The 23,262-nt window shown below is 39.9% G+C and overlaps 1 protein-coding gene across 2 annotated transcripts in view; it reads left to right on the forward strand.

Annotated features, from left to right (window-relative positions):
- EPB41L2 (erythrocyte membrane protein band 4.1 like 2) overlaps positions 1–23,262 on the forward strand; it is a 128,778-nt gene that overhangs the window by 62,511 nt on the left and 43,005 nt on the right. For both annotated transcript variants that reach the window (XM_050894512.1, XM_050894514.1), the window contains 2 exons: positions 8,029–8,133; positions 16,404–16,446. In XM_050894512.1, the coding sequence (XP_050750469.1) occupies positions 8,029–8,133; positions 16,404–16,446 (148 nt within the window). The remainder of the gene's footprint in view (positions 1–8,028; positions 8,134–16,403; positions 16,447–23,262) is intronic.

A 23,262-nucleotide genomic window follows, 5' to 3' on the forward strand; every position in this document is an offset into this window, starting at 1 on the left:
TGACATAGCTTCTATGGTTACTTACAGTTTGCTAATACAAAGTAAAAATATGTTTGCTTAATGTACAATTAAGATCTGTTTTTAACCCTGAATTAAGAAAAGTCTGAATGAACTTGATATGGAACAGATGTTTAATTGTAGTTGAGTTTTGATTTGCAAATCTTTATTTCCTGACTGCTCAGATGTGTAGACTAGTGTTTGAATAAACCTAAGCGGTCTGTTTAAAGTATGACATCTTTTATTTAGAAAAAGAAAAATAAGGATGACATTAAATTTGACACATTTTTAAAATATTGGTCCAGATTCAACAGACACCACTGAAAGTAATGTTTATGTGTGAAGTCATCTCAAAGCCAAAAGATGCTCTCTACATCTCTGCAAAGTTCATGCAGAGGGGGAACCAAACCCCTTTCTTTCACCTCTGGCATCACCACAACCAAATTAATATATATGGTATAAATGCCCTTATTTACATAGTCTGAATGTACATACAAACTTTGGCACCAACATACAAAATGACAAGAATAGTACCTTCCTTACTCTTTCAGTACTCAAAATACTAAATCCTGAAGGAAAAAGAGATTTGCCAGGGTTTTAGATAAGATCTGAACATCTTCCCACATATCAGAGTAGGCAAATAACTCTCAGAAAGGTTAAAGTCACAAATGAGCTCTGAAAGTTTTACCCCGTGGCTGAAGTGAGTTTTGTATCCCGTATAAACATGGCCAACTGCACAGCTTGGTTTCAGTGGGAAAAGGGGATGTCATGGTGATAGCAGCAGTGGGCTATTTTTACATTTTGGAAGAGTTGTTTGCCTCGCTGTGCTTTGGGCATGGATCCAAATGTTCTAGATCTGAAAACGACCAACCTTTCCACCATACCAGTGTAACTTCTGTTCACTTGTTTTTTTAAAGCCTGTGTTAATTCCATGGCAGTCTGTTGGCACTGTCCATCCCAACCTATGGCTCTGGTTACGCTTTGGCTTTCCTCCAGGCTACGTGCTGCCAAAATCACCGCCCTTACCCACCCGGAAAAGGGTTCGTGTCCAGCCAGATCAAGTCCCTGGTCTTCCTCGCTGCATGGCAGTGATGGATGTAAGCTCTGGTGCAGAGAGGGGATGGCTAATAAGGGTGGTCTCTGGGCTACAGGGTTGGTTTCTGCCATGGCCTGAGAAGAGTAACAGCACTAGGTTTGTCCTTGGGAGCTGAGTGGCAGAGGATGCATTGGGGGTCCCTGGCAGCTGTGCCCAGTGCACGGCCACCAAGGGCAGGGACAGCCTCCTGGGCACAGGAACTGCCTCAGGACCAGCACCCCAAAGGCCTTCCTCCAAAGGATGCTAGACAGAGGGGCAGTGGACAGGGCTGTTGGGGGGGCCCCGTCACCCCCATGTCACAGTGCCACTACCCAGCAACACGTCAGTCAATGCCCCAGGGCAGGACAAAGGGGGCATCCTCCCATGTCCTACTACCAACCTGCCTGGCTTCACTGTCGAGACAGAGCTGGCCCAGGGGCAGCCCAAAGGCATCCAAGAGGAAGTCCTTGAGGAACTGGTGGAATTACTTGGAGGAGGGGGCTGAGGGAGGAACACTGTAGGGTGGACGAGGCTGCTGGATGTTCTCTGCTGCAAGGCCAGCTCCCAGCAGGGCCACGTTCAAAGTTCATCTGATGGACTGAAATCCTGTCTCAGCCTTTAGGGAACAGACACCAGCTCCTCAGGAGAAGAGAACCACCAATACCTAGAGGTGCCTAAGGCTATCAGGCCTTTTCAGCTGGATAGCAATGGCAAGACCAAGAGAATGCCTTCTTCAGGAGCATTGCAGAGCTCGCTGTTCTCATCCCCTGCAGAGCCAGGGGCAGCAGCCATAAGAAATGGGATGCATAGATGTTGCAAGGGGTCCCAGTGCTTTGGAGTACCCACTGGTGTCCTGCCAGACATGGGAAGGGTTCTTGCCCCCAAGGTCAATCAGGCCAGGGGCATTTTGCTGCTCTTGGAAGACCGAGATGGCTCCAGGCTGAGGGAGAATAGGGACTGGGCATCTCCTGGGAGGTGACCAGCCTGTGGGAAGAGGACACAGGTCTTGCTCACATGCTCAGGGAATAGCTGATCACCAGCTCTGGGGTCAGGAAGGAGTTTTCCCGTGGGGCAGGTTGGCACTGGTCCCCGCGGGTTTTTTGCCTTCCTCTGCAGCATTGAGCACAGCCCCTTGCCAGGGCTCCTTTGGGCCATTTTGGCTAGGTTCTTGCCTGCTGCTCTTGCACCTCCAAGGTGCCACTCATACCCTGGCTCTCTCCAGCTCTCTTTGCCATTTCAAGTTTGTAGTGGGAGCAAGCTCTGGTATTCCCTTGGTTCCATTCCCCCAGGTATTCTTGCTTGTGCAAAACAGCCTGTGCTCAGAAGGGCTCCAGGCTTACTTGCACCATCAGGAACTACCATGTTTCAGCTCTCCCTGCATGCAATACAAGCACGGGGCAGGCACGAGAGTGCTTTTCACGCATCACTGGCCAAGAAGCACAGCAGAGCAATTTTTTGCAGCCAAAAAGTATGCTTGTCATCAATATGTGTCATACTTCTTAAAATACTCCAGGGTACTCCACACCTCTTCTTTTGTGTGTGATCAGTACCAATCCTCATTCTTCAAGTTCTCGTCCCTCAGGTAACAGGGACTGCTTGGCCTTTGTTCCTGCTTCTACTTTCTGTGACTTGCCTTTGCCAGACTGCAAGGGATGTTTTTTTTTCAAGCTAAACTGAAGAATGCATCAGCCTGCTCCTGGCTACACATGTGCATTGTGTTAATGCTTGCGAGCATTGGCTCTTAAACAGATTCAGAAAAATAAAATAAATAAAATCAAATCCTGTTTCCGCTTGTAACCTTTTGTGATATGTGTCCTTGAAAGTGTTTTTGGAGCTGAAAGCCCCTGGCACTTCAGGCAAATAACAGTCTCGTTGTTCAACTCATGGTGAGCACAGGGAATAGAATAGTTATGCTGTTATGCATATAGTTATGCATGACAAGCTATGACCTAGGTCTGAGGGGTCTATCCAGGAAAGCAGCTCTCTGCAGTGCAGGTCCCAGGCCCCTCCAGGAGACAGAGTCAGACATGGGCAGAACTGCAACATCACTCAGGCAGGGACTGAAGGTCCTAGGCTGAGCTGAGGCATGTCCCCTGGGCCTGGAGCAGGAGATGGTGTGGGCTGGGCTTCCAGGGTAGGCTGCTCCCAGCTGTTGAGGCCTATGAGCACACCCAGGACCCTGGCACGAGTAGGCTTGCACTGCTCATGTGCTTTCCTTAGACTTTTACGGTTGGCCACTTTGGAGACCGAGTATGGGGCTCTGATGGAGCGAAGGTACATGCCTCCTTCCCACAAAGGGACAGAGCTAATGCCTAGGCTGGGACATGATTACACATTCAGTCCCTTCTGCTAGTGCAGGGCTGGGCAGAAATGTCATCAGAGATTTCCTCAGCGTGTACTGCTAGGGAAAGGAGGAGGTAGGAAGAAGAATAGAATAGACTATTTTTCAGTTGGAAGGAACTTGCAACGATCTAGTGCAACTGCCTGACCACTTCAGGGCCAATGAAAAGTTAAAGCATGTTATTAAGGGCATTGTCCAAATGCCTCTTAAACACTGACAGGCCTGAGGCATCGACCACCTGTCTAGGAAGCCTGTTCCAGTGTTTGACCACCCTCTCGGTAAAGAAATGCTTCCTAATGTCCGGTCTAAACCTCCCCTGGCGCCACTTTGAACCATTCCCATGCGTCCTATCACTGGATACCAGGGAGAAGAGATCAGCACTTCCCTCTCCATGTCCCCTGCTCAGGAAGCTGTAAGAGAGCAATGAGGTTGCCCTCAGCCTCCTTTTCTCCAAACTAGACAAACCCAGAGACCTCAGCCACTCCTCACAGGACATTCCTTCCAGCCCTTTCACCAGCTTTGTTGCCCTCCTCTGGACGCATTCAAGGACCTTCACATCCTTCTTAAATTGTGGGGCCCAGAACTGCACACAGTATTCAAGGTGAGGCCGTACCAACGCTGAATACAGCGGGATAATCACCTCTTTTGACCAGCTGGTTATACTGTGTTTGATGCACCCCGGGATGCGGTTTGCCCTCTTGGCTGCCAGGGCATGCTGCTGAGTCATATTGAGCCTGCTGTCGACCAGCACCCCCAGATCCCTTTCTGCAGGGCTGCTCTCCAGCCACTTGTCTCCCAATTTATATTTATGCCCAGTGTTACTCCATCCCAGGTGCAGAATCTGGCATTTGGACTTGTTAAATTTAATCAAAGCCCAGTGCTCCAATGTATCCAGATCCCTCTGCAAGGCCTCTTGTCCTTTGAGTCAACAACACCTCCCAGTTTGGTATCATCAGCAAACTTGCTAATGGTGCATTCAGCTCCTGCATCTAGATCATTGATAAAAATATTGAACAGAACTGGTAGCCATGAGGAACATTGCTAGCGTTTATACTGAATTTGTAGCTGGCAGCTCTTCTATAGCCAAATGGATCCACAATATCCTATTCTAATTCCCAACTGCATAGAAATTTCTGTTCTGTATGTCTGCTGCAATTGCTTTGCTCTGGTTTGCTCTTCTTGTGAGGAGGAAGTAATGGACAAAAACCTTGTTACCCTTGGTTTTATGAAGCGGTTGTATTATGAGGTGACATCTGTGGTGTCTAAATACAGACTTGGAATTGGTACTGGAATAACCTTGGTTACATGTATTCTTTCTATGTTCTCACTTAAAAAAAAGCATAACTTGAGGGCAATACAGAATACTGCTGTTCTGAGTACTGTCGTGTTTTAAGCTACTGGCTCTGTGAGCCTGTCCTCACTTCTCAGCCTCTTTGTATAGCTAGGCTGAATATGCTCTCCTTCTCATGGGGGCTGAGTATGGACTTATGCTTTTACTGCCATTTCAGCATTAGAATCTAGAATAAGGAGATTTCCTTGTTTTCAGTGCTAATGTTTGCTGTGTTACATACACATATATATGTATGTGTATATACCTATACATAAATGCATATCTATACATACATATATAAGGTTATCATTTTACACATTGGTTGTGACAATCGCTTGACGCCTCAACCAACTGGTAGAAAAAGAAATAGAATCCAGTTTAAAGAGTAACATTAAACTGTGCAAACCATGATGCTACGTTCTTAGGCTTCCCTGCTCTTCTATTAAAAAGTTTATAACTTCTGAAATGACTGGGTCACAACAGTTGTCTTCTCTATGTAACTTCAGTTCTTGTTTAGAGATACTCTCCTAGGAGCATGGGGTTTTCCAGAAAAATTGTATGTTATCATATAATTTAAACTGTGTAGTAATGCCTGTCCCCAAAGGGATTACAAAGAAATTGCACTTGCAAAGTTTAGTTTGCAAATTAAATACTTTTGCAGATTTTTAGAACTGTATCACAATATAAAAAAAAAATTAAAGAACTAGGAGTCTTTTAATTTTGTAAGTAGGATTTTATAATGAGAACCATTGCTGATACTGAGAGGCTTCTTATGCTTTTGAATCCACAACAGAGCTCTATAAATGTCACTTTCTGATGCTATAACTTCATTGTGTTGTGCTGCTGAACATAGACTAACATAACTTGGCCTTCATGGCATGGTGGTGTTTTTCCTTGTGTGGAAGAGCTATAAACTTACAAAAAGATCTTTAAAGATACAGTGGACATTGCCAGTGTATCCAAGTTCTGTGTTGACTATGACTTCCTAAGAGGAAACTGTGCAATGTTTTACTGTTATACTTGCAATGTATTTCCTGTAGATTTGGCTGCTTTATGTTTCTGTATGTCAAAGACTTGATATCAACTGTGGTTTTTAGTTTATGAACTTTATAAAAAGCTACGTAATCAGCAACTGATTCCAGATATGGACTTAATGATAGCATATATTATTTCTGCACTAATCTGTAGATTTCCTTTCCTGAAATATGTATAGCTTGGAATTGCCTTTGCAAGGTGTGATCACTGACGTGCACAATGATTTAGGGAGAAAAGTTATATCTATTACATGCATCTAAGCATGCTAAGATTCTTCAAACCCTTTCTTACTTATACTTTTCCTGCTTTCAATTTAGCTCTTCTCTATATTGCTGATTTTTTATTAAGCTGAAGGTGAGGCTGTCAAGAAAACTAAGTGGTTACTTCAGATTCTTAGGGGAAATAGTTATCTGTCTTTCTGAAGAGTAAAATTTTTGAAAGTACCAAACAGACTTAAGATTCCTAGCTCCCCATTTCAAAAGTGACTGTGACTTCTAATTTCCACTGCCTCGCTGCGATGTTTATGCTACTAAATGTGCTCATTTTATAAGTTTGTTTCTTTGAAAATTTTCTGATCTTCGGGACTGTAATGTCTGCTGAACAATGCAATCTTGAATAAATAAAGCTTTGGATTCTTGGGGAATAAAACAACAATGCCTTCACTATTTGCTCAGTGCATACCTTCTTTTCACCCCCCTCTCTCCCCTCCTGGCCTTAATGTTTTGTGCCGTGGAGCTGAGCTGCAGGCAAGTGCTGAGCTGGGGCATATTGTGAGCGCTCTGCCGCTGTCTGTGGGGGACAATGGCTGCAGTGTCGCGAGGGCCTACACAGAGGCAGTTGATGGCGTTTCTGTGGAATTGCAGTGTTGTGTGGCATCTACTGAAATCTGTAGGATAAGCAAATGCAAAAATTCCTTTAAGCTGCCAGGCCTCTGAAAATGCCATGTTGTGGCCTCATTGATAAATGCCACAAATAGCAGAACAGTCATGAAGGAGTTGGTTCAAACTGGGAGACTGCATGCCATTCATGTTCAAATTTTAACTGTGGAAAGAAATTCTCATTTTCCCCACCCCTGAATATGTGTTGTGAGCCGTCTGCTCTAAAACTTTGTCTGCTGTCAGCTGCCATCTCCAGTACAACAGATCTTTTCCCTAAAACCTGGCACACAGAAGTAGGGCCTGGGCCTGCTTTTCATTACCAGCACTAGGGAGATATGGGATGCCCTTGTTTACGTTCCCATTTCCAGGTACAAGAAGAACAGATAAAACTTCAGGACTAATTGCCATTTGCTTAAGCTGTAGCAATACCGAGCTACAGCAAGCAGCCTTTTTAAGAGTGTGTTAAAATGATGATCAGTCTTCGATTACTATTGTAAAGTAGCAGCCTACAATATTGAAACTAACCTCAAATAAAAATGTGATCTTTATTTTCTTTTTTTTTTTTTTTTTTTGTTACTGACTTCCACAAATATTATTTTTAGGAAGAATAGACTTCTTTAAGACTGTTTTTTATTTTTGAGTATCTAATGGATTTGTTGGCTACTGATACAGTTCATAAATCTACAGGTAGAAGGCAGCCCTCTTTTCTTATTTTCTGGCCCTCAAATCCTCTGCAGTATAGACAGCTAGATATGTTGCTTCTATTCTGCTTACACTTGTATGCTACTTTTACTGGTCTGATCACCGACTTCTAGTAGTCTGCTTGTTCTTTTTGTCTCTTGAAGACGATAACATGCTTTATTTTTCTTGGGAGTTCATATCATGTGATTCATAAAAGTCATTGAGATGTATGCCGGAATGCTAGAAATGCAGAAGTTAACAGAAATTAACACTGTAGGAAGTATATTAATTTTTAGAAGATAATATAGAAAAAGTTGGCTCACAGGAAGAAATCTTCCATTATTTTAAAAATAAAGATCCAGAAAAACTAAGAACTATTTAGTGACACTTAATGGTGCAAAATATTTAAATCAATTTAGGGACTGAATTTTTCTTGTGCATTCAAATCAATTTTTTTGATGAATTTAAAAAAATCAAAATGTCTTTATTTTTGTCAGTGATATGTATAGCTTTCAAAATATGGCAAACAGTGTATCATAAGAAAGCTACAGCTTTGTAATCTATTTTATTAATATTTTAAATTTTCCTGACTAATACCATCGAATAACAGTACCTGTAATTAAGGATTTTGCTAATGTACTGATAATACTTTTCTCTTTTTTTCTTCTTTTTTCTTCTCTCCCCCCCCCAGAAAAGAGCAAAAGGCCAAGTGCTGTTTGACAAAGTGTGTGAACATCTCAATTTACTGGAAAAGGACTATTTTGGGCTGTTGTTTTATGAGAATTCAGAACAGAAGGTAAGCCTGTATGAGGGTTTTGTTTGTTTTTCTACATTGTTACTGACTTCAATAGTTTAGTGAGGTATATTGTATTAAATGTATACCAATACAAACATTTGAGTAAACTGTTGCAAAATGTCAATTCTAGTCTGCTGTAAACTTGCAACATGTGCAAGATACTGATGCGTATGTTGGTACCTAACAAAGTGCCCATTTGTTATTTAGAGTGGGGGAATATTTAAAATATCTGCATTTTTGAGAAAACTAATTGAGTGATTGCTAGGCTTTATAGTAAAACAGTAAAATAGTGTAGTAAAACAGTATGCCATCCCTACAAGTGAAGATAGGAAATTTTAGCTAATATCTTTGACTTAACAGTCTGACAAGTCAAATTTCTAAAAACTTTAATTATTTACATTTTTTTAAAACAAACAAACAAACAAAACTTTGGATGATAGATAATAAAAAATTTTAAACTTCTACCTGACTTTCCAATAATTTCGCTGCCTTTTCTCATGTATGTTTAATAATGCTTTGAACAGGAACATGAAGGAAATCTTGCCCCTAAGTCTGTAACTATTAGACCTTTGAGTTCCCTTTTTATTAATTTTAAGCTTAAAGAAAATTTTGGCATTTGTAAAGACGAGACTGGAGCTAGCCCATCACCAGTATTGGATGCTCATTTTACAAATGAATGGTGTTTTGATATGACTACATTCAAAATGGTCTCTTAAATACCATTTGGTAACTTATTTTCAGTCTTCTTTTGCACTTGCTTACATGTTGGATGGTCAAGCATATCCAGATTGCTGAGCTGAGAAAAATCTTAATCAGTCGGTGACATGCATTCCACTAATTACCAAAAGCCAATTTAGCTTTTCCCAGCATCTGAACATTTACAGTTAGTTGTAGGCCGGCTGTCGCTTTGTCCATGAACTAAAGATATACCTGTGGTCATCTTATCCCTCATAAAGAAAACAGACTAATAATTACAAATTGAAGTGGAAAAAATTGTATATCTTTTTAATCTCTGTATTTGTAGCAGGAAACATCATTACCTGAGTACTACACTTAGTCTAGAAGCTTTTGCTTTTTTTCTGTCATCTTTTTCATCCCACTGTTGTGTTTGAAATGAAGTCTAATTTAGTGGTCTGAATAAATCTGAATTTCTGACAACTTCCGTTCAAATACAGTTGTTTTCTAGAGTAATTTACTTTGCTGCAAGGCTTTCTCTGCAGCATTGAGCAAAATACTCAATCCCTCTGTATTAGAGATCCCCTTATATAAAATGGGCTTGATGTATTTTTACTTGGATATTTTATTTTGGTTCTTGATTTGTAAACCATTTATAGAAATGAGAACTTCTTTGGTGTAACAATGAAGAGCATCTCAGTTGATCCTCTGAGTAATATCATAATCTTAATTATTATTTGTTATTATCACATGTTGTCTCTTTATTTGTGCTCCTCACTATTGAAAATCTGTACTGTACACACACAGCAAAATAACATAAAACAACAGTCTGATCTCTGGCAAGAGAGGAAAGGTCTAATAGCAGACCTGGGATCCTTGAACTATATCAGGAAATAGCCCACTTGAGTAGATCATAGGAGGTGGAATAGGGAGCCTTTGGCTTTTGCAAGTAGAGCAGGAAAGTCTGGATTGGTGTAGAGTTATGTCTTTTTTCTTCTTTTTTTTTCTTTTTTAATGTGCTTCTAGTTGGACTAAGAGATTTCTTGATATTCCTCAGTCATGTGAATGGAGGAACAGAGTACCACACCTTAAAAAGAGCCCATCTGTTTTTTCATCTGTCTTTATCCTTGGAGATATTAAAAACTTGACTGGATATGAGCCTGTGCAACCTGATCTAATTCAAAGCTGGCTCTGCCTTGAATTACAGTTGGACCAGTTATCTCCACAGGTACCTTTCAGCCTGAATGAGTCCTTGAGCTCCCTGTCCATTGACTATGGAGGTGCTACTGTAGCAACACTCATAAATGAGGTGTTTACATAAATTAAGTGAGAAATATCTGCATAATGGGGTCCCTGTGGTTTGTGCGAATATCATGAAGATCAACAACGCCAAGTGCAAGGTCCTGCACGTGGGTCAGGGCAATCCCAAGCACAGATACGGGCTGGACAATGAGTGGATTGAGAGCAGCCCTGCAGAGAAGGACTTGGGGGTACTGGTGGATGAAAAACTGAATATGAGCCAGCAATGTGCATTCGCAGCCCAGAAAGCCAACCATTTGGGGCTGCATCAAAAGAAGTGTGGCTAGCAGGTTGAGGGAGGTGATTCTCCCCCTCTACTCTGCTCTCGTGAGACCCCACCTGGAGTACTGCATTCAGCTCTGGGGCCCCCAACATAAGAAGGACATGGATCTGTTGGAGTGAGTCCAGAGGAGGGCCACGAAGATGATCAGCGGGCTGGAGCATGTCCCTTATGAAGACAGGCTGAGAGAGTTGGGGTTGTTCAGCCTGGAGAAGAGAAGGCACTGGGGACACCTTATTGTGGCCTTCCAGTACTTAAAGGGGGCCTACAGGAAAAATGGGGAGGGACTCTTTATCAGGAAGTGAAGTGATAGGACGAGGGGTAATGGTTTTAAACTGAAAGAGGGTAGATTTAGATTAGATATAAGGAAGAAGTTCTTTACTGTGAGGGTGATGAGACACTGGAACAGGTTGCCCAGAGAGGTTGTGGATGCTCCCTCCCTGGAAGTGTTCAAGGCCAGGTAGGATGGGGCTTTGAGCAACCTGATCTAGTGGAAGGTGTCCCTGCCCATGGGAGGGCGGTTGGAACTAGATGATCTTGAAGGTCCCTTCCAACCCAAACCATTCTATGATTCTATGATTATTTGTATGCCCAGGCTAAGTCTAGCGCTCTGTTCAAAAGAAGAGTAGACCCCGTGTCACCTGAATTATGGACAGCAGCAGGCTTTTATTTAAAAACTTATGGAGAAATCTGGTCCAATTTGTTATGAAGACTAAAAAAACAGACTTGTTGGATTTTGTCTTCTTCATATAAGTAAGTTCTTAGTGTTATTTGGAGAAACTTAAAAAGGAGTCTTTCCTAGCAGATTTGCATTTCCCACCTCCTACTTTCTATTGCAGGATTAAGCTTAATTTATGGTGAACTGCAGGAACTACAAGATTTTGAATGCCAGTGAGTAACAGTGAAGGAGGGGTTTGTTTTAGGTACTTCCTGGCTCGATAGCCCATATGCTCTAGATTGTACTCAAAGTGCCATTATGTGGATGGTACTATGCCTCTGGTGCAGCTCTAAGTTGTGATTACCAGGTGAGTGGGAATACCCAGGTTTTCAAAGAAGAATTTGAAAATGTGGGCTTTGGCATGAACTAGTCACTTGGCTAAGTGCTTACAGTCTCTTATGGGTTGGACAGTCTGTACTGTAACTTGCACGTTTATATAGGCTTGCTTATTTTTACTGCTGTTGTCACTCAAGTTGCCTAATTCAAAGCTACCACTTTGAACAGCAGTACAACAGCGTGTTTGGAAGTTCTTACACCAGTTATGGCATAAACATATCCTGATAATGTGAAGGGTAGCTACTGCAGTCTCTTAATACGGCAAAATTACTGGTTATGTGCTGAGAAAGTTCCCCTTCCCCAACTGCCATTTCTTTCATGCTGGTAAGTTTGAAATTGTATAGCTACACAGAATGCGCTCAGTAAGATTGTAGCCCTCATTTTTGTTATTAAAGGGATTTTTTTAATACATGGATGAAGACGGTTTAAATTGTTTTCAGTATGTTAAATATTTGTGGTATGTTTTTAATGAATGCTTCTGTCTTAGGACTTTTAAGTGTCTCAACTTTTTAAAATTCTTTTAAAAAAAGAAAAAATCATTTAACATTTTATGTTTTGATTTAATTAATAGATCGAAGTGTGGGGGGCTGATCAGTTGTGTTCAGCAATAGCTGCCGTAGAAAGCTTGGGGACTTGGAACTTTTACTGGTTTTAGGGCCTTCTCTTTTGTTCACCTCTGTAGTACGTTTGAATTCTTTTTTCATCTCAGTACCAGTTCTTTCTGATGCATTTTTTTCTCCTGTTACGACTATTGCCTCTTCACATCAAAATGCCACAAATCTCTGACCTCCAGGCCAGTCAGTACTAAATGCTGAATGATGTGGTTTTCTCATTCTTGTGCACTCATCACAGCCACCCATTTATGAGCCAGCTGTTGAACTTGACAGCAGCTGTGGGGTGTGGAAACTGAATGCCAGGCACTCTTTTGAATTAGAGCTGCTCCCTAATGCACCATCGGGGTACCATTGGAGGAGGAGTCCCATTAACTTTTCTCTATGGGCGTTCTGTGCAGCTGGGAGAGATGTTATGTCTTCAAATCAGACTGATTTTTGTTAGCTTTAATACACATTTTAAAACTGTTTAGGTCAAATTACTCATTAATGATTTCTTTTGTTGTTTTGCAAATGTTAAATACATTGGTCTAAAGTTTAGTTAGTGATTTCATTGCATTACACCCTCAAAAGTTCATGAATTCTCCATTCACACTGTAATTGGTCTGCAGAAGTGTTAGAAAGCTTCTGCTCTTATGTTCTGGGCACCAGCTGGAAATGCTGCTTTTCTGGATTTGTACAAAATACTTTTGTACTGGTAGAGAACATTTTGTTGTTCTTTGACAACTGATTACTTTGTCTCATCTATAACCTTACCATTCACAAATTAAACAAATAGATTTCTGCCTACTGGAACAAAGTAGTGTGTATACACTTTGTCTTTTGTTTTGAAAGACAGACCTGTCTATTCTGCATTAAGAGGTCTATTTCAGGGCAGGTTCTTTCAATAGTGTTTGTTTTATCCATAACAAAAGGCACAGATGCAAAAAACCCCACCCCTGTAACTATGCATATAAATGGAATATAAGCATCTGATTTTATTTGACAGAACAGTAATGAAAGTTGGTGGCAAAGTCTGCTTCCAATAAGCTTACTCCAGGTTTGGAAAATCAGAAAATGAACTGTATAACTTCTGTAAAGAAAGGATTATTCTTCTCATCTTGCAGCATATTCTGTATTGTGTGTTCTTTTCTCTTACTTCATAGTGATTTAAGATAAAGCGTTGAAAGTAACATCAGGAATCCTAGTTTTCTGCTGTAGTTATGCCATGCTATATTCTATAGTTATTTACTTTATTTACTTTATACTGTACTTTATCTAAAATTTAAGAGTTTAAGCTACTTCTAGTTATCTTTGTGTGGTGGGTTGATCCTGGCTGGACACCAGGTGCCCACCAAAGCCGCTCTATCACTCCCCTTCCTCAACTGAACAGGGGAGAGAAAATATAACGACAGGCTCATGGGTCGAGATAAGGACAGGGAGAGATCACTCAGCAATTACCATCCCGGGCAAAGCAGACTCAACTTGGGGGAAAAATTAATTTCATTTATTACTAGTCAAATCAGAATAGAGTAATGAGAAATAAAACCAAATCTTAAAAACACCTTCCCCCCACCCCTCCCTTCTTCCCGGGCTTAACTTTACTCCCGAATTTTCTACCTCCTCCCCCCAGCGGCACAGGGGGATGGGGAAGAGGGGTTTGGGTTAGTTCATCACACATTGTTTCTGCCGCTCCTTCCTCCTCAGGGGGAGGACTCCTCACACTCTTCCCCAGCTCCAGCGTGGGGTCCCTCCCACGGGAGACAGTCCTCCACAAACTTCTCCAACATGAGTCCTTCCCACAGGCTGCAGTTCTTCATGAACTGCTCCAGCGTGGGTCCCTTCCACAGGGTGCAGTCCTTCAGGAACAGACTGCTCCAGCGTGGGTTCCCCACGGGGTCACAAGTCCTGCCAGCAAACCTGCTCCAGCGTGGGCTCCTCCATGGGCTGCAGGTGGATATCTGCTCCACTGTGGACCTCCACGGGCTGCAGGGGGACAGCCTGCCTCACCATGGTCTTCACCACAGGCTGCAGGGGAATCTGCTCCAGCGCCTGGAGCACCTCCTCCCCCTCCTTGTTCACTGGCCTTGGTGTCTGCAGAGTTGTTTCTCTGACATATTCTCACTCCTCTCTCCGGCTGCAATTGCTGCTGCATGGTAACTTCTTCCCCTTCTTAAATATGTTATCCCAGAGGCGCTACCACTGTTGCTGATGGGCTCAGCCTTGGCCAGCTGTGGATCCATCCTGGAGCCGGCTGGCATTGGCTCTATCGGACATGGGGGAAGCTGCTAGCAGCTTCTCACAGAAGCCACCCCTGTAGCCCCCCTGCTACGAAAACCTTGCCACGCAAACCCAATACACTTTGTAATTGGAAGAATATGGCTGTGTGTCATTTCGGCATGGAATTCATGCCAAAACTGAAAACCTAGGATGATAACGGTAGCTGAGGTGAGTCTCAGCTAAAATTATTTGAAGACTTCTGTTGTCTTCCAAGGCCCTTCCATGTCAAGGCTCTTCCAACAGATAGCAGTTTTTCTGACTTCAGCAGAATAAATGGTATCCCGATTTTTTGGAGGAGTGTTTTGTATCTCTTCCTTTGTAATGATGTTATGGGCTGTGCATGTCTGGAAGAATTATAGTAGCTATGAAATGTAGAGGTAGCAGACTTCTTAAAGCAAGAAATGTGAAATTATTCTTTTTTTTTAATTACATCTGTAAAAATGATAAAAAGGGGTTTTTAATTTAATTTGTAAACAGTATTTGTCTAATATATACGTGCTGCATTTGTGATGAAATCAACTTGGACCAAAGTAATTTACGACAGGGAACTTAGTATTTTGGGTCATATTCATAGAAGCCACATCCTTTATCAGCAGAGGTGATCTACATTAAGGATTTGCACCAGTGCAAAAACATATAGTTCCACATTCTCCTAATCCATACAGACCCATAAAACTGTAGCCTAGCATGTTTTGTCCGCTTGAAATAAATTTGGCTTTGGGTGGAAAAGCCTGTAATAAAGACTGAGGGATATGGTATTGGAAAACAATTGTTGCATCTAGAGTTTGGTACCATAGACTGAAAGGTGAGTCTCATTATACCCAGTATCCACTACTTGGCTAGGTTAGGGAAGAAACATTGGTAGAGATATGCCTTTAGCAATATTTGTGCTGGCACTGAGGTCCCCTCTGACTTTAAAGCTGCTAATATGTGCAGTGGTTTGTGGAAATGCAAATGTTGTCCTTGACCTTACAAGTCAGTTGCTAATTCTTCCCTACTTTGCACATCTCTGTCTTTGAAATGTGCTAAGTCCTGCTGGCAGGCTGGTTGCGTGCATGTGTGTTTCTTCCATGTATATGCTTGTGTCTGTGTGTCTGGCCATGGGAAATAAAGGTTCAAACACTGTATAAAGTAAATTCTCAGTAACTGCAGTTAAAGGGCTTATGTTTCTAGTCTCTCAATCTATTTTCTGACCTCTATGGGTAAAATTAGTAAACAGGATTGTCTGAGTTACTGATGAATATATGTTACTGATTTCTTAGTCTCACTTCCCAAAGTTATATTTTTCGATGATCAGTCACAAAAAAGTCTGTTTGCACATATCAATAGTAACTGAAATGCTATGAGCTATTTAGTAGGTTGCACAGATTATATAAAAATATTTTTGGTATTGAGGATAGAACACATTTAATAGTAAGGCATCTAAATATGAAAAACTGACTTTATTTGCATTACCTAAAATAGAGCTGAGTATCTAGATTTGAACCTTGCCAGTGTATCAGTGTTAACATAATACATGTTCATAGAGAACTTTGCTTTGGGGGAGGTCAGAAAAAAAGCATGAAATTTGATTAGATTTTTCCAAGCACCTTTGAATGTTATCAGAACTAGAATGTATATGCCTTAAGACAAACGATGGGAATAAGTCGTCTCTGGAGTTCAAGAGAAATATCATCTTAAGTAACTCTATATGGATGTGTAAGCACAGACGTGTAGAGATGACATAGCCATTCCTGAAAAGTCTGCTTATGTCAATAAAAGGAGTATGAGAGAAAATTGCATTTGTCAAATGTAATTTGCTAGACCACCTCCACTGTAAGACTATCCACTTTTTAAAATTACAGGGCATAAATAGTCTAAAGCAATAAGACAACCATGAAGGGAGTGACATTACACAGTTTCATTTATGTGCCTGGGTGGGGAGACTTGCTAGCAAATCACAAGTTCAATGTTAGAATTGTCTGGGTTATTTTAAAATAGAACAGATGTCTGAACAATACTGTATGCAACTGAACAAGCACTGTATGAAATTACTTCATCATCTTCAGTCTGAAGTGATTTTAAATGCTGGTTGTGGGTTTTTTTTTTTCAGAACTGGCTAGATTCTTCGAAAGAAATCAAGAGACAAATTCGAAGTAAGTACTTCTGTATTCAGATGTTATGCTCCTTTTATTTCCTCACAGAAATATTCTTCGTAAACTTAGTAGCCTGGATGTTGACTAAATTGTATACTTACAGCATTAAAATAATTTATATCTGATAATGAACGTATTCAGCCTTAGAATATAAAGCAAAGCTTCTATTTCTGTCCACTGTCCAAGGAGAGAAAGAATCACTCAGCCTTGTGCGTACAAGTTAATCATTATACTGGCTGCTGCCCCAAAATTTTCCTGTGTTTTATGTGACTAATAGTTGATCTTTTTGCATCCTGAAACAGTAGATGTTTTTCAACTTGGTGCTGATATTTGGGTTATGGGATGGAGAATGTCATCTTGCAAAGATGGTCATGTTTGTTGCTATAGGACTTTCTAACTTCAAAGACTCACCAGAAGAATATGAAACTATAAAAAGAGAATCAATATGTCTTACAGAAAATGTATATTCTTCAATACTGATCAGTCCATCATTGGCTTTTTTGATGTGTCCATCATTTCCAGAATGGAAATGGAATAGAGAGCATAGTCTTGGAACGCCTCACTACAATGCTTTTCAAACTGAATCCATGTGAAAAGTCTTTCTACTTCCTATACTTAATACACAAGTAATTTATTTTACTCTGTTTCCATAAAACTCTGTCAAAACTCTTCGCTAACCAGGTAGCTTTTGTAGTAGATAGGGGAGTGAACGGAGAGTAAATTTAGGAGATGCTCTTCCTGAGTCTACATGTCACAAAATAAGTAGCCACTAAGAAGTGCTAGACAGCCCTTGCCCTTACTGAAATTCTTCTCTTTGCTTTACTCATTTGTGGCCAATGCAGGGGTTTTTTGTTGTTGTTTTGTTTTCGATGGAAACCTTCTTTTGGTAGTGCCTGACAGGAAATGTAAGTGGGGAGGAGATGATGACGGTAATAAGATTTACATGTCTACACTTCCAACAGAACAAGAACTTAAGTTATTTAAGAAACTGACTTTGAACTTTTTTGGGGAATGTGATCCAGTGGGAGCGCTTGTAATTAAGAACAGCAGTGTGTTATTTTGGTTATTAATGATAAACAGGTGGTTTCTTTACTATTGTTAACTTCCTGTTTCAAGGCAACACTCTAATTTTTCCAGAAATCATAGTGGTGTTAATTCTGTTTTCTTTAGACCTTTCCCAATTGATGAAATCCCTTACTAGGAAGGTGTGGTTTATATTTTCAGTAAAGAAATGAAAGTTACAGAAGCTTCCTTGGAAACTATTTTTTTGATCTAACATGCTCTTGTATAAGCAAACTAGACCTATTAAAGTGGTGAATGTACTAATATACTTATGCAAGTAGAGGCCATCCTTTTTATTAAGGAAAAGTTACTGGTATTGTAACTTCTTATTCTGCAGGTCTTCAGTAGAAACGTATTAGTTGTCCAAATACGTGGGCTAAAGGCTGTTCTGTTTGGGTTTAATGTTTGACAAAAGATTGAGGACATTGATACTTTGTGTTATTGTCTTCTGTAGTGATCTGCATGCTATATAGCCTACAAGTAAGTGTCTTGAATCTGAAGTGTAAGAACTGACCTGAAACTTTTTTGGATGCACTACACAACATTTTTTTAATACTGTATAATACATACTACAAAAAATATTTTAAGGGGATGTGATTTTTCATACAGCATGAAGACCTACATTTTATATTGGAGATAAAGTCCAGTTTCTTGAATTAGGCATCATGACTGGAATTTTTTCTCTGGTCTGTAGCACTTCAGAGTTGATAGGCATAGTGTATAAGGCAAACAGCCAAGTAAGAACACCGTTTTAAGGATTTTAAAATGAAACTTGCTTACACCAATTTGCAAGTAATCAGCATACTGTCAGTTCTGTTCCTCATAGTCAGTGTATTGAAGTTTCCAGATATTGGAATGTACTGCAAAGACAAATTTTATCCCCCAGCTACATGAGTATCAGGTAATGAGGCTTTTCTTTGTTTCAGGCTTAGTTCTAAATATATTTGTCTTTCAATCAAGAATGGAAATCTTATGTACAAAACCACTCAATTGTAATAAATTTAAGGTACCTGTAAAACCCGCTAGTCCATTTGAATGTTTGAAATGAAGAAACTAATTTCTTTTTCTCTTGTACAGCACAAACTGAAGCACTAGCATGCTAGATAAGTGTATCTGGACAAATAAATTGATCTGAACACACAAAGGTGACAAATTTGGAAGTGGAGTTCAGCGTGTCAGTTTGTAACTTAATATTTATAATGATCTCTGTCTCTCTCTTACATGTGAGCAATACCAATACTCTGCACATTGGGCATGTATGTACACCTGTGACTAGGGAAGATGAAATAAGAATCCTGTAGTTCCCCAAGTCATGTTCGTCAGGCTGTCTCTTGCTAAGTCAAGGTCCTCAGGCCTTCTATGTGATCTCTTGTTTGTTCAGGTTGGCCTTTGGCTGGGCACTTATATTGGATCTCAGCAATTACTGATGTTACTTCGGCTTATGAACGTGATCCACAAATTACTGGCTCTGTTCTCAGGGCTACAAAGGTGGCAAAAAGCTTGTTTGCTTTCAGCCAGCCTGATCTCTTCAGGAAAACTAATTCTTGACTTTTTTTAACTCATGTCATTGGGTATGCACTGGCTTGTGTTAAAACCTCTAATTAATTCAGTCAGGGACAGGTGGGGTAATTACATTTCTGTCACTATTTTCTTGAAAATTGCTACATCTAAAGTGAATTCAGGCTTTTGCAAAATTGAGAACTTAGCTTCAATATTGTGATGGTACAAGCAGTAGCAACTGACCTTGTCAGGAATAGTCAAATCCCAGACTTCACAGAGGGTGTGGTGGTTCACCCTTACATAAAATTTAATTTGAGAATTTGTCTGTGTGAGATGTTGTACATGCAGTTAGTATAGAACACATGATATTCCACTCAGTTTTGTCTATAGGTATTTTCATAACTCTCATTCTCAGTGTAACAGAACTGAATGAGTAAACTACATAAAGCTGGTTTCGTCATTGCAATTGAAGATCAATCTGCGAGATTAGTCTGCAATTTGAATATTCACAGTTATGGGTAAAGATTAGAGATGTGAATGTATAAACCATCTGTTTTGGGAAGCCTAATTATTTGCTTTTATTGTTTGTGTAATTGAAGTATGTGAAACTGAGTTATAGACCTGGTTATCTTTCTCTTCACACAAGTTTTGAAACTATTTTTGGGATATATTCTGTTTTTAGTGTGGATGTAATTCATTCTCTTCCAAATGGAAATTAGATTTGTATGCTGTGCAGAATAGTTTAAATCCAAGGTAGTGTTATCTCAATTATATCTATTTCTAGTCTGCAGCATGATTACTATTTTTATTGCAAAAAATACTTCCATATTGCATATCCTGTGTTGTATATCTTGTAACAAATGGAGAGGATTTGAATGTTCTGAGGGCAGAATAGACTGGTATAGGGTTTTTTTTCTGCATTCTCACCTGATAAAGGATACGTTTAACTGTTTTTACTCTTGAAGTTAACTGTAAAATTGTCTTACTGTCTTTTGTGAAGAGAATACTTATTTAGCTAGAAAGATTCTAGAAACTCATCGCTGTACCCAGGATATGACTGATCTGATCTAATTTAGGTTAACTGTGTCCACCTAAGGTAAACGCAGTTGTTTTTTGAAGGAACAGGCACTTTGAGGAGGTGAGTGCATTCTGAAATAGGTGCCTGAGAGGGGAACCAAACCAAATGCCCCTTTTCTTCCATTGGCTATGAAGGGAGTCAGTGGTGTCTTATGTATATAATTACATCTCAGCAGTCTAGGGTTGAAAGAAACTATGTCCGCTAGCATCAAAAGAGATAACGGTTATGGTGATAGAAAAGTTGTTTTCTTTTTAGAAAGGAGTGATTAACTGAAGGACTGAAGACAGTAAACTTAATTTGCTTGTTCCTTGATTCAGTTTAATTATTGAAGGGGGAAGAGGGAAATCCTCTGTAATTCTATGGAAGTGGATTAGAACAGATGAAATAGTACAATAGGTAAGGCAGCTGGTGGCAAATCTTGGGCTATAAGTTTAAGCCTTTCTCTTTATTCTTGCTGAACACTGTTCTCAACATCCTTTTGTTAATGGGCATCCAGTCATTCAGATTGTGGAACTTAAAAACAGCCAAATGCAATACTGGCCTAGTCTTTGAGACGTAGCCAATAATTAAGGTAGTTCTGGGAATGTTATGGATTTGAAATGGGTATTTTTTACATTCTTGGTTCTATGGTATATTCTTCAACACAGCCTGAACAACTGCTCAGGAAAGAGGATGATATAGAAGAATAATGATATGGTAAATAGGTATAGTTTCAAATTATGCAGTAGACCAAATGGTGATAAATTCATAAATACAATTCTGTGAGAATAGTATAACATGAGTGTAGAATTTTGCAGCACAGTGTTCTAAAATACTTAAGAAATCTAAAGTTTGTATTTAAAGTGCTAAGGGAAGTTAGAATAAATTAAGGAAAGGGCTTGCATTTTAAATGTACAGCTCTGGCTGTCTGATTTTAATGCTAACAAAATGTATGGTTATGCTCAGGCATCAAAATATGGGTGTCACTTTATGCAGGGTCACTTTATTTTATATCCATCTATTTTATGTAAATAACTATCTATCTGTAAAAGTTGTAGCTAATTTTGATCTAAGCTAATTACACTAGAGTCTAGCTTATAGCTGGTGAAGAGAACTAAGTACCTGTGCCAAGGGAAGAGTTGTCCTGCAGAAATGCTTCTGTATGTCTATTAATTATAAAGAATTATTTTGCAGTTTGGCAATGTCTGAGTTTGTGAGATTAATCTTGTCAGTCCAACCAGGACTGTCTGTACTCTGCTTTTTATGCATTTTTTAAAATGTGGACTGAATATAGATCTTCCTTATTTCTTTGATTTTCTTGGTGGTAATTTAAGAAAAATTATAGAAGTGATTTTCTTAATTTTATGGGGCATTTTTACATCTGCCTGTGAGTAGTGTATCTGTCCTAGTCACACAGTACCCTAACAATCTTAGCTGAGACACAAGAGATATCATGAGTAAAAGCCAGAAAAAGCCTTTACTGGAAAAAAAACCTCACTGATTTCCCAGTTTAAATGGGATGAATCATGTTAATTGTGTGCTGCTAGCTGGTTGGTTATATTACATTCTTTTTCTCTAAGAATGTGCCTAAAGTTGCCACAGAAGCATTTTTGAGGTAACAAGCTGGCTAGAAAAATTTTTGACATTTCTATAGCCCATATTATTAAACATCAAAACAGAGAACTTTATCAGGGACAGAATGCTAAATATCATTTTAAATACCAGATTTATTTATTTTTTTGTCTTGGCCACCAATTCAAAGCACCAGTAATAGTGTGCGTTATTGTGTGAAGACAATTACGTTTGTATGCCTCAGTTATGCAGCTATAAACAGTATGCTGTAGCGAGAAGTATAAATATAGACTGTGCACATTGTAATATACTTACTAGTCTATATTCAGGGGATAAACGTGCTTTCAGTAACCAGACAAAATATAAGGTCACCAACTGTCCAGAAAATATTCAGTACAAAGTCAACTACAACATTTTTTCAGTGGATTACCTATGGAATTAGTATGAGTAGACATCTGAAATTTTTCACATAGTCTATACATTCAGAGGATTTATGCTCTTTTTAGCTTTTTATAGAGAATATAGAATTTTTTTTTTTTTTCCCTGTGTCTAGGTCTCCTGGCTACAGTGCTTTCTGAAAGCTAACTGCAGAAATGCTGACAAGAAAGAGAAATAGGTTAAGCAGGAATTCATCTGTGACTAGTTTAACTGCAATTTTAGACCAGGAAAAATTGCTTCATACCAGGAAACATTGCTTCATTCCAGGAAAACTTGAAGATTTATTTAGTACCTGTGTGGAAGGACACATCCTTCATCCATCTCTCCCCATCCTACAGCCCTGTTAACATGACAACTCCTCCTGAACACTTTTTACATAGACATTTTGGCCCAGTTGCTTCTCTTCGTCAGTTTGGCTTACTCAATGTCATGGTTTAGCCCCAGCCAGCAACCACGCAGCCGCTTCCCCCTCCCCGCTCCCAGTGGGGTGGGGAGGAGGAAAAAAAAAGTAAAACTCGTGTTGAGATAAGAACAGTTTAATAACTAAAGTAAAATAAAATGCACTACTAACTAAGAATAATAATAATATTATAATAATTGTAATGAAAAGGAATATAACAAAAAAAAGAGAGAAATAACACCCAAGAGAAGACAAGTGATGCACAATGCAGTTGCTCACCACCTGCTGACCGATGCCAGAGCTGCGATCCACTCCTCCCGGCCAACTCCCCCCTGTTTATATACTGGGCATGACGTTCCATGGTATGGAATACCCCTTTGGCTAGTTCAGGTCAGCTGCCCCGGCTGTGCTCCCTCCCAGCTTCTTGCACACCTGCTTGCTGGCAGAGCATGGGAACCTGAAAAGTCCTTGGCTGAAGATAAGCGCTACTTAGCAACAACTAAAACATCAGAGTGTTATCAACATCATTCTCACACTAAATCCAAAACACAGCACTGTACCAGCTACTAGGAAGAGAGTTAACTCTGTCCCAGCTGAAACCAGGACACTGAATATCAGCAGCTTTTCATTAAATTATGCTAATTCCCTGGGAGATAAATGATGGAAGTGGGCTAATCTATTCCAGCTTTAATTCTGTTTGTCATGCTATATGTATTAATTAGTGTTAGACATTTTTTAAAGGTATTTTTGTCTTAATTCTGTCTTGCACTGGATTGCAGTAGATGAT

This window comes from Gymnogyps californianus, chromosome 3 (assembly GCF_018139145.2).
Source record: "Gymnogyps californianus isolate 813 chromosome 3, ASM1813914v2, whole genome shotgun sequence".
Lineage (NCBI taxonomy): Eukaryota > Metazoa > Chordata > Aves > Accipitriformes > Cathartidae > Gymnogyps > Gymnogyps californianus.